Source organism: Gopherus evgoodei, chromosome 1, assembly GCF_007399415.2.
Source record: "Gopherus evgoodei ecotype Sinaloan lineage chromosome 1, rGopEvg1_v1.p, whole genome shotgun sequence".
Taxonomy (NCBI): Eukaryota; Metazoa; Chordata; order Testudines; family Testudinidae; genus Gopherus; species Gopherus evgoodei.
In genome coordinates, this window is record NC_044322.1 from 300,260,079 (window position 1) to 300,272,676 (window position 12,598).

The window sequence follows — 12,598 nt, forward strand, 5'->3', positions numbered from 1 at the left end:
CTATTTAGATGACATAGTAATTCATAGCCCTGACTGCGAGACACACCTGGGGAAAGTGGAAGCGGTACTACATGCTCTTAGACATGCCGTCGTCACCGCTAACCCATCCAAATGTGCAATGGGGCTAGCAGAGGCCAGATACCTCAGGTATGTACTTGGAAGGGGCCTGGTGAAACCCCAATGGAACAAAGTTAAGGCAATACAGGAATAGCCCTGACCAATCCACAAGAAGCAGGTCAGACTGTTCTTAGGGATAGTAGGGTAGTTACTCATCACTTACTTCATGACGAGGGCAACGCCTCTGATGGACCCAAAAAGAGCTCGGGGCCCAGAGATAGTTAAGTGGACCAAGGCAGTGGAAAAAGCTTTCACAGACCTGAGGACAGCCTTTGCAGTCATCCAGTGCTCAAAGCCCCAGATTTCAAGACGTAATACATTCTACAAACAGACGCTTTTCACAGATGGTGGGGGATGAGAAGCACCCAATCCTTTACCCCAGTCAGAAGTGCCTTCCCAAGGAGCAACAATATGCCATAGTAGAAAAGGAATGCCTAGTGGTTAAATGGGCCATGGAGATTCTACAGTATTTCCTACTTGGGCGGTGGTTCACCCTTGTGACGGACAACGCCCCACTCCAGTGGATGCACACAAACAAGGAGAGGAATGCACAAGTGACTAGATGGTTCTGTTAGAGTTCCAGAAAGAGATCACAAAATTATTAGTTTTATTTACTGAAACAAAAGAAACAGCTGTGACAGAACTTAAGCTTGATGGTCTGTGAAGTGGAAGAAGACAGAAACAATTATGACACTGAGTACTTAGAGCCAGAGCACAAAAATCTGTCAGAGTTCCAGAAAGATATCACAAATTATTTGTTTTGTTTACTGAATGCCTAAAAAGAACATCAATGGTACAATGTCAGCGTAAAAGAATCCATACCCATGGAAGAGCTGGTGAGAGCACTGTCTACACGAGAAGTTAGAGACAATGGAACAAAAAGCAAATGCAGAACCTTCAGAAAGTGAGTCACCTACCCTCGCTGCGTAATGCTGTAGGAGGACAGTGTTTTATAATCCTGCGTGGAATTCCACAAACTAAATGCAGCATCAGAGTTTGCTTTGTAAAGTTTCCACTTTTTTACGTAAGTTTATATTTCCTGCAATGCCAGTGATGAAGACCAAACACTTTCAGATATATTTTAGTAAGCTCATACTGTAAGGGTGTGTGATCATAACATTTTCCAAAAGCTGCAGTATAGAGGGTCTGGGCTTTTGCTGAGGAAACCACAGCTTGCAAAGTTATCTCCAGCCCAGTCAAACTAGTTTCACTAGTAATCTGAGTCTCCCCTATTTTATTTGCTGTCTGTGGAAGAGTAAAGACAGCCTCAGCAGAGGCCCAGCTGAGATTTCCTTCCTCCATATCACAAGGCCCTGACCAAAGGTACTAGCCTGATGTCCAGTGAGTCTTTAATGTTCTCAGTCATCTTTCCCTCTTTCTCTTAGGGCCACAATACCCTAAAGAAAACCCAATCAGGCAAAATAAATTATACTGATGTGCAGCTGGCAATAGAAAGCCAAGGAAAATTAAAAAATGGCAAACTTCCTTGAAAATAAAAGGCAAGAAAGCAGACTTGGTCAGAGAAAATTTGTTCAGGAGCAGCGGACTGACTGCGCACTGAGATTCCTCTTTCCTCTCAACTTTTTCCAAGGGTCTGAAACATCTTCCCTTAAAGATACATCTAGTGTTAATAGATGCCGCTACCTGTCATTTGCACTAAGGTAAGTTATGAATTTAATCAACAGAAAAGCTAACCATCAGACTCCAGTGGTTGATCCAGAAGCTCATTATTTTATTTAACACTTTCTATTTATGTTAATCTCTCTTTCATGCATCAACAAATCTAGCTATTAAAAAAATTTGGTAATCTTTTCCTGCAATTCTATACATCAGTGTTTCCCAAACTTGGGATGCCACTTGTGTAGGGAAAGCCCCTGGCGGGCCGGGACGATTTGTTTACCTGCCCCATCCTCAGGTTCCACCAATCGAGGCTCCCACTGGCCGCAATTCGTTGCTCCCGGCCTTTTGGGAGCTGCTGGAAGCAGCGACTCGGCCTGCGCAGCTTCCAGCAGCTCCCATTGGCCTGGAGCAGCGAATTGTGGCCTGTGGGAGCTGTGATCAGCGGAACGTGCAGACAGGGCCTAGCCCGCCAGGGGCTTTCCCTACACAAGTGGCGTCCCAAGTTTGGGAAACACTGCTGTACATCAAAATCAAACTATTATACCTCAAAAAATTCCATATGTGATTCAGCCTTCTAATTCCAACCCACAAAAACATTTCTTCTGGTCCATGTAGCTGAAAAAGAAATAAAAGCTGATTATAGGTAAGCAAATACTTAAAGCACGGGAAAACTCCCAAAATGATTCAAGAGACCAAGAGTATACTTATAAGAGTGAAGTGCTAGGACTTAAGTGCAATACAAGAAAGTCACAAAATAATATTACTGACCATTTCTATGAGTACTAGAAAAAAAACATACGCGTGTGTATATATATATTTTGTTCTGGAATTGGTTTATGCTGTTCTCTGCAGTGGATTGGTGTATTAATTTGTATTTAGATATTGGTATTCACAGAAATGTGTTCTAGTTGTTCTCCAGATGTCTTTAAGATAGTATAGTGGCTGCAGCAATGGAATTGCACAGTATTTTATATTTGAATTCTATTAATTGAATTGGTACATATGCTGAAGCACTCATAAATATAGTTATATAAATATAAATTCGTTGCTCCTGGCCATTGGTCATTATTTTATTTAACACTTTCTATTCATGTTAACCTCTCTTTCATATATATATATATATATATAATCTCTTCCTACTGTATTTTCCACTGCATACATCCGATTAAGTGGGTTTTAGCCCACGAAAGCTTATGCTCAAATAAATGTGTTAGTCTCTAAGGTGCCACAAGTACTCCTTGTTCTTTTTGGTGATACAGTCTAACACAGCTACCACGCAGAAAAAAAACTGTATTGTAAAATTTAAACCAAAAATATTGAAAAGTGATTTTTCTCAACAGTTCTACTTTGAAATACAGGCGCCTCTTTTAGCATTCAATAATGCTGCTAGCTAACAAAGAGGAGGCACAATCAAACTAAGAGGTGAGGATCTCAAGGTTTGTTTGGTTTTTTTAAATACTGAAAGAGTTTAAATAGTCATCACAGCTGGAGACCAGCACAAACAAGAGAGACTATATTTATGAGTGTTTCAGCATATGTACCAATTCAATTAACAGAATTCAAATATAAAATACTGTGCAATTCCATTACTGCAGCCACCATACTATCTTAAAGACATTTGGAGAACAACTAGAACACATTTCTGTGAATACCAGTATCTAAATACAAATTAATACACCAATCCACTGCAGAGAACAGCATAAACCAATTCCAGAATAAAATTTAAGTGAACCATTGCCATTTATCGGCCCAGCTTCTCTACTGTATGCAGTTTTTGCTGCATGCAGGGTTCGCTGGATGGCAGGTTTGTCAGAATCGGGCCAACTCAACTCTAGCCCTGACTGCTCTAAACCAGTGGTTTTCAAACTTTTTTCTGGCAACCCAGTTGAAGAAACTTGTTGATGCTCGTGACCCAACAGAACTGGGGATAAGGGATTTAGGGTGTGGGAGGGGCTCAGGGGTGGGGCGGAGGCTTGGGGTAAGGGCTGTAGGGTGGGGCCAGGAATAAGGGGTTCAGAGTGTGGGAGGGAGCTCTGAGCTGGGGCAGAGGGTTGGGGTGCAGGATGGGGTCAGGGCTCTGGGGTGGGACTGGGAATGAGGGTTTGGGGTGTAGGAGGGAGCTCCAGGTTTGGGGGACTTGGGGCTGGAGCAGGAGATTGGGGCACAAGTTTACCTCAGGTGACTCCCAATCAACAGCGTAGCAGGGGTGCTAAGGCAGGCTTCCTGCCTGTCCTGGCACTGCGGACAGCACTACACCCTGGAAGCGGCCAGCAGCAGGTCTGGCTCTTAGGCAGAGGCACGCAAACAGCTCCACGCGGCTCTCACCTGCAGGCACCGCCCTCCCATCTCCCATTGGCCAGTTTACAGCCAATGGGAGCGCAGAGTCAGTTCTTGGGGCAGGGGTAGCATGGCCCCCCCACCTAGGAGCTGGACCTGCTGCTGGCCACTTCCAGGGTGCAGCACAGTGTTCGAACAGATAGGAACCACCCTGCCTTAGCTGGACAGCACCACTGATGGGACTTTTAATGGCCTGGTCAGTAGTGCTGACCAGAGCTGCCAAGACCAGTGCCTTACATTTCACGACCCAGTACTGGGTCATGACCCACAGTTTGAAAACCACTGCTCTAAACTGTGCCAGTTGGTAAAGAACCTTGAGGCCATCCACTAGTTGGGGATTACTAGAGAATAACAGTGATCTGACCACATCCCCTTCTGCTCCTAGCATGTTCCCTATGCTGGGATGTGGGGAGAGGGTGTCATAACACCAACTGAGAACTCCCTCATGCCAGAGAAATCTCAGCTGGTGAGTTTTGGCCAATTGCAAGTGTAAGCAGAGTCAGGATAAGCTCTACCCTGACATCTGGTGGAAAGAATGTCAGAGAGTGTATTTGCATAGGCACGCCTACCCTATCCCAGACTGCTGAGCTGTGGGACTGCTTGGTGACAAATGACTCACCCTCAGTTGGGTGGTACTTGCTAGACAAGGGACATGGGTTCCAAAACCCACTGAATGGAGAGAGGCTGGGGACATGTATCTGTGCCTGGTGGTGCAGTCTCCTTGTGGAGCCAGAAGCACCAGTTCCACCCCCTCCTCTCTCCACTGTGGAATGTCAGAGTTGATTTTTTTATTCCCTCAAGAATCTAAATACAGGTTACTGAGCTGAACTCACTTTGGGCTAATGGTGCACTAGCACTGGGCTCCCCTACTAAGAGCTGAGATCACTAAAGAGCTGAAATTACTGAGCTGAGAGCACTGAGTACTGTGCTAACTAGTGGGGGAGCCTGAAGATATGCTGTGGAACAGAGCGGCTGGCGGAGTGGAACAGTCGTGGGGACGGCTGGAGCAGATCATGGGACAGCTGGTGACAGCGGAGTGGCTGGCAGAGCGGAGTAGCTGTGGGACGGGTGGAGCGGCCCACAGAGCGAGCGGAGCCGAGCAGTTTGCAGAGAGAACTGGAGCAGCTCATGGAGCAGAGCAGCTGGTGGAGCGGAGCAGTTTCTGAGGACAGCTGGAGGAGCAGAGTGGAGCAGCTGGTAAAGCGGAGCAGTTCGTGGAGAAGGCGGAAGCAGAACCCATGGAGAGGCAGGGAAGTTTGCCCCGGACCACGTAAGGTGCCCCTTTCTACCCAGGCTGGGGGGAGGGACCTCTACAGATAAACTCTCGAACTTTGGGGTGGCATTGACCAGAGACTTTTGGGTTGTTGGACTTTGGGGTGATTGGACTTAAAACCCTAAGGGGAAAAAGGACAGTGCCAAACGTACTTGGAGGTGGGTTTTTGTTTATGGTTTGTGTTATAACCCTGTTTGTGGTGTTTCTCCAGTGGGATGCCGCATTGATTCCTTCCTTTATTAAAAAGATTTTGCTACACTCAGACTCCGTGCTTGCGAGAGGGGAAGTATTGCCTCCTAGAGGCGCCCAGGGGGGTGTGGTATGTGAGTGTCCCAGGTCACTGGGTGGGGGCTCGAGCCGGTTATGCATTGTGTTACTGAAACGGAACCCCTGGATACTGAACCCGGCCCTTGTTGCTGCCAACTTAGAGAGGCAGAAGGGTTACACAAGCATCCTTATGCTCCCTGAATGCATCAGAGAATCTAGCCTGTAATCCCTTCTTTTATTCTTTTGTGCTGCTTTGTGAACACTTGGTCATATAAAAAAAAACGGCTCTCACTATGTCATTACTATTTTAGATCCCAAGGCTACAAGAGACCATTGTGTTTATCTAGTCCAAGGCTGGCCAACCTGTGCCTGAGAAGAAGCCAAAATTTGACAGTGTACATTGCCAAAGAGACACAGTATTATGTCAGCAGCCCCCATCAGCTCCTCTGCCCTGCCTGCCAGCTGCCCCACCCATCACTGCCTCCTCTCCTTCCCTGTGCCTCACGCAGGAGTCTCTGGGGAGCGAGGAGACGAGTGAGGGTGCAGCAGGCTAGCGGAAGGGGGCAGGAAGGGACAGGGCCTTGGGGTAAGCGGTGAAGTGGGGGCAGGGCCTGTGGCAGAGGCAGGGATTGAACAGTGAGCACTGGAAAGCTGGCACCTGTGGCTTCACCCTTGGAGTCGGTGCCTATACAAGGAGCCGCATATTAACCTCTGAAGAGCCACATGCAGCTCCGGAGCCACAGGTTGGCCACCCCTGATCTAGTCTGACCTCTTGTATAACATCTGTCATAGAACTTTCTAGAGCATATCTTTTAAAAAAAATCCAACCTTGATTTTAAAATGGTCTATGATGGAGAATCCACCATAGCCCTTGGTAAATTGTTCCAATAGTTAATTACCCTCACTATAAAAAATGTACACTTTATTTCCATGCTGAATTTGTCTAACTTTAATTTTCAGCCATTGGAATGTGTTATTTTGACTTTGTCTTCTAGATTGAAGGGTACATTATTAAATCTTGTTCTCATGTAGATACTTACAGACTGTATTCAAGCCACCACATTGAACTTTTTGAGTCTATCTACTGAGCTTAACAAAGAAAAGTCTATCACTATAAGGCAGGTTTTCTAATCCTTTAATCATTCTTATGGCTTTTCTCTGAACCCTCTTCAATTTTATCAACATCCTTCTTGGATTCTGGGCACCAGAACCTGACACAGTATTCCCGCAGTGGCCACCCGAGTGTCAAATACAGAGGTAAAATAACCTCTCTATTCCAACTTGAGATTCCCCTGTTTATGCATCCCAAGATTGCACTAGTTCTTTTGGCTATAGCATCACACTCAGAGGTCATGTTTAACTGATTATCCACCACAACTCCCAAATCTTTTTCAAAGTCACTGCTTCCCCAGGATAGGGTCCCCCATCCTAAAAGTATATCCTACATTTTTTGTTCTTAGATGTTTACATTTAGCCATATTAAAACATATATTGTTTGCTTGCACCCAGTTTACTAAACAATCCAGATAACTTTAATCAGTGACCTATCCTCTTCATTATTTAACAATCCCCATATTTATGTGTCAGCTGAAAACTGTACAAATGATGATTTCTTCCAGGTCATTGATAAAAATGTTAAATAGCATTGGGCCAAGAACCAATCCCTGCGGGATCCAACTGGAAACACACTCATTCAATGATGATTGCCCCCACCTCCCAGAAAAGGCGCTGAAGTAGCGGGGAAAAAAAAAAAGAAAAACCCAAGTCTTGCCACCGAGGACCCAGAGCGGCTGAAGGACCCACCGCCAAATTGCTGCCGAAGACCTGGTGTGGCTGGGGTAAGTGTAAAAATTAAAAAGGCGCCACTTTTGGGGAATGTGCTTGGTGGGAAGCGGCTGCTTCCTCTGCTTCCCTCCTAGCTATGCTACTGGTATGTCTTCATCTGAGTTAACTCTGCATTGAGAAACACCCAATTCTGAGCACCTGGGTTAGCCATGGTGCAGGCGTGAGCAGACACACCACAAAGCCACACTAGAGTTACTATGTCCTCACTAGTGCTGTACATACCCACCTACATCACTAGGACTTCTAGGGGCATATCCCATGATACTTTGTGCTGCAGTAAGCTGAGCTTCTAAAATTCTTTCCCAGTGAATTTTTGGTGAATCTGTCAGTTCTTCTGGGCATCCAGGGGGAACTGTGGGAAGACTCTGGAGGACTATTAGGACTTGAGTGATTTAGCCTACATCCTCACTGCAAAATGACAGGTTACTTCCCTGAGTGAAAGCCTCACTCAAATTGTAGCCTACATCTCCAGACGAATTAGCCTGGGGTTGAAGGAGCCACAAAACTCAGGTGAGAGGGATTTATGTGCGTACAAGAAAGGAGCTGGGGCAATGCATGCATCAGAGCCCAAGTTAATTTGCAGTGAAGATATACCCACAGACATACTTTGAAACAGCTGTAAGTTTAGGAAAGCTGTGTCACGACTCTTCATCGCACCAAAACTCCAGTTGTCCTATCTTTGATGTTACATGCAGATGCACAGAACTTGAAAGTTGCAGCCTGTGAGCATACAGCATTATTCCCAATTGTAATATCATTAATTATATGAATCCATTTGAAAGTTTTACTGCTAAAGCTGGTACAAAGACATCTTTCAAAAATTGGACCACAGCTTCGGAAAACTATTTTCTCCCACAGCCTGTCCCTCACTCTCTTGGAGTGCAATATTGTTACAGTTTATCATTTGTTTTACTGAAAATATTTGAATTCTTCATTATGAGTCATTGCACTTTTTTCTCACTTGTTTTTGATCAGTGCAGGAGATGCATCACATGACAGTCTTGTAGGTAAGATTGCAAGACAGAGGAAATTTTCAAATTCAAGGTGAGCTTTGTACGCGGCTCTTCATTTGCTGCAGTGAAAGAATAATCATCCAATAAGTCACAAGCTATGTCTTCACTTGCAGTGCTGCAGCTGCACTGTTGTAACACTTCTGTCTAGACACTCACTTACAGTGACGAGAAGGGTTCTCCCATGGCTGTAGTTAATCCATCTCCCTGAAAGGCAGAAAGGTTGACAGAAAAATGCTTCCCTTGATTTAGCGCTGTCTAGACTGGTCCACGTGTTCAGGGGTGTGGATTTTTCAACCCCCTGAGCAATGTAGTTGGGCCACTCTTAAGTTTTTAGTGTAGACTAGGCCTCATGTGCAGGGACCTATCTTTTCTATATGTCTGCAAAGTGCTAAATACACCTGTGGTGAAATATAAGTAATTATTAGTGAAGGAGAATATCCAATACTAGTCAATCGCAGTAGGATTTTCATTATCTCTGTAAGCTACAATAAGTCACTAAAGGGCAACATAGTCACTTCCATGAATGCTCTGTTACAGGGGTGGGCAAACTCTGGCCCATCAGAACTTTTAATCTGGCCCTCGATCTCCCCACAAGAAGCGGGGTTGGGGGCTCGCCCTGCTCTAGCATTCCAGCTGGGGAATGGGGTCAGGGGCTTTCTGCACAGCTTCCGGAAACAGTGGCATGTCTCTTCTCCGTCTCCTATGCGCAGGGTCAGCCAGGGGGCTCTTCACGCTGCTCCCACCCCAAGCGCAGCCCCCACAGCTCCCGTTGGCTGGGAATCATGGCTAATGGCAGCTGCAGGGGCAGTGCCTGTGCATGGAGCAGTGCATAGAGCCGCCTGGCTGGTGCCATGCCTCCACTTAGGAGCCAAAGTGAAGACATGCCACTGCTTCGAAGAGCTACTTGAGGTAAGCACCCTCCGGAGCCTGCACCCCTGAACCCACCCACCCCGCACCTCAAATCCTTGCCCGCACCCTGATCCCCCTCCCATCTCTGATCCCCTTAGTCCCAGCCTGGGGCACCATCCTATACCCCAAACCTCTCATCCCCAGCCCCACCCCAGAGCCTGCACCCCCAGCTAGCGCCTTCACCCCTCCCTGCACCCCAACCTCCCATTTTGTGATCACTCATGGCCCACCATACAATTTCTATACCCAGATAAGGCCCTCAGGCCAAAAAGTTTGCCCACCCCATTCTGTTATATCAAAACATGTTTTGCTCTCTCTTTTGGGGGTCCACAGTCCATAAATATTTCCTTCCTGCAAGACCCACACTAAAATGCTGTCTTCACTGAGGCTTCAGATTTGTCCTTGTGTGGACTCTTAACACACCAAATGCCAGCAAATGATTGTTAATGCTACATGGTATCTACCTGAATTTTTCTGTTTATGCTTTTTTTCATAAAGGATGCATTGTCTGTTACAATGCTGGTGATAATGCTGAAATTAGTTCCCAATAAAATCTATGGACTACAGTGGAGATAGTATCTGGCCCTTAATAATGACTTGTACCACAATTGTGAATGAAAGGATTGCATAATCTCAAAAGGTGAGAAGGCTAGGATTGTGTAACACATGTGCCTAATAGGGAGATATCTCTTTAAGAGAGCTACTAGGGTGGGTGGGGAGGTAGGAGTGAGCTTTTTCTGGCTCATTGTTTTTGTTTTGTTTTGTTGTTTTCTTTACATTCTTTTACATTTGTTTATTTGTAATGGGACAAACTGTTAATCAAAAATATGTATTAAAATTTATATTTTGTTTGTGAAAAGGTCCAATCATACAACTCTTAGATGCATGCAATTCTCATTGAATTCAGTGGCAATTTGGCATACACCAGGACTGCAGAGTTACATAGCATTAAGGAAAACAAAGGGAGAAGAATGTTATGTAAATACTGTTGATGGTATTTAGAAAAGCCATGTGATTAGTGCCGCTATATTAATGTGATCCATATAACTGCAATCCTTCAGAAAAATTAACGATTTTAGACTCATAGACTCATAGGTCAGAAGGGACCAATCTGATCATCTATTCTCTTTGTACTGTGTATATATATATATATAGTGACAGGGTCGAGCCAGAAGGCTACAGGAGAGTGATGCTATTAGGATCCAGGAAGTGAGCGGGCAAAAGCCCACCCACTGCTGAAGGATTCTTCCTCCCCCAGCCTAAGGGGAGGATCCACAGGACCTGGAAGCTCTTTGTTGTTGGGTGGATTAAACACTCCACATGCAGAAGCTTCTGGAATTGGGTGTGGTAGTTTTGGGTCTTCTCCAATAGGTTCTCTGTTGCTGGAGCCAGGACAGCTGCTTTGCAGAAGGCCATGTGTCCTGTGTGAGTTGGGAGAAGCTGAGCCCAGGCGCAGAAAGCAGATTGTTGTACTTAACTCTGAAACATTTTGCAGCAGGCTATTGATATTGTTAACACTTTAACAGGGAAGCATGGGAGGGAAAAATAACTTCTATTTTAATTGTATGCTTTGAATGTTTTGATGTTAGCTAAACTGTTCTAGTCTAGTTGTCTCAACTAGTCTGATTCATCAACTTTTCTTTAAATGTAGTAATGGAGAAAGAGTCATTTATATTTTGCTATTCTCAGTTTTGTATTTTCTTGTAACAGAGTTTTCTTTAAATCTATACACTTAACTGATTGGTTAATCAGTTAGCTGATTGGCTAGCAGTGATTTCAGCAGAGGAAGAGTCTTCATGGATTCCAACTGAAGATTCCTACAAGCAAGTGGAGGGAAGATGTTTTAGACTCAGCAGATTGTGTAGATTTGGTGATCAAAGACTCTAAACTGAGACTTAGATGAACTAAACCTAAGCTTTTGGGAACTTTGTTTCTTCTCACTGTGTTTCTGTGGGGACTGGACTGTTCAGTTTTTAATTAGTTTTATTTCTGTATAACTGAAGGTAACGTGCAGATTATAAAATAGCCATGTCATGCTGTAAAAATTAGATTTGTTTTATCATAAAATTTTATAGAGTTATTTAATTAAATTCATTTTTTAAAATTCCTTTTGGGACTTGAATGTGGAGAGGTTGACCCTGTGCAATCCTTGCTGAAAATCCTTAGAGACTGAACTCTGGGTCTCCAGCTACTTTCTATGGGATTTTTTTGGTTTGTTTTTATTTTTAAGGCACTTGGAGACAGGAACTGAAGTGAACTCTAGCCGACCCGAAGGTTACAACTGCATGACATCAGACATGATTTTAATTGTTCCAATCAAGTTAAGTAATTACATCTGTGCTCTACCTCAATCATGTACTTTGATTTATTTTTTTTTTATGGCTGTCAATAGAACTATGACCTACTATGAGCTAGACTCATTACAGGGTGAAGAAATTTGCCTTCCTCCCTCACTCACTCAAATCATGCCATTAGGATAATCTTTCAAGCAGTCCTGAAACTAGAAACTTTGCTGTCTTACATCTTCATTTTTTAAATTTAAATGTTTGATAACAAATTAATTTGCACAATACAAATACTTGTTTAAAATGATTTTTATAAGATTTGACAGCTTTTTATTTAATCAAAGCAGAGAATTTTCTGCTGATAGAAATGTAGGAATTGCCATTCTAGAGCAGACCAATGGTCCATTTAATCTAGTATCAGGTCTCTGACAGTGACCAGTACACGATACTTCAGAAGTTGGTGCAAAACAGATTCTGGCAAGAACAGGGCAGTGGGCAATTACAAAAGATAGGTTTACGCTACTGCCATTTTACTTTCATTGGAAGGTGTCACGAGATAGAGGCTTTTTAAAAAAAACAATTGGCATATCGCAATTTCTGAAGCATGTTTTAAAAGAAATCTTGATGCTATCCTAATTTTTTCTTGGCAGGTTCTTTGACTTTCCTGTGTCAGGCTATTTCAACCTCAGACTTTTAACAATCATTATAAAAGGTGTGGAAAATATTGGGGCAATAGATCTTAAGGCCGACATCTCTCTAAATCAAGCAAATTACACTTGGTCCCAAACAGGAAAAGTATTTCATTCTGTAGAAACAATTCAGTCCTTTTCAGTTTTATAGCCAGAGTTGGTAGCACTGAATATAGTTGAAGTTGCCGGATACTTTCCACTATAAGATCCCATTTTCACTTGCTAGTAGCTTTGCCAAACTTT

General features: G+C 44.0%; 1 protein-coding gene across 1 annotated transcript in view; it reads left to right on the forward strand.

Annotated features, from left to right (window-relative positions):
* The first annotated feature begins 987 nt into the window (after window positions 1-987).
* CPM (carboxypeptidase M) overlaps window positions 988-12,598 on the forward strand; it is a 92,200-nt gene continuing 80,589 nt past the window's right edge. The window contains exons 1-3 of the mRNA XM_030549477.1: window positions 988-1,021; window positions 1,709-1,778; window positions 12,317-12,461. Coding sequence (XP_030405337.1) covers window positions 988-1,021; window positions 1,709-1,778; window positions 12,317-12,461 — 249 coding nt within the window. The remainder of the gene's footprint in view (window positions 1,022-1,708; window positions 1,779-12,316; window positions 12,462-12,598) is intronic.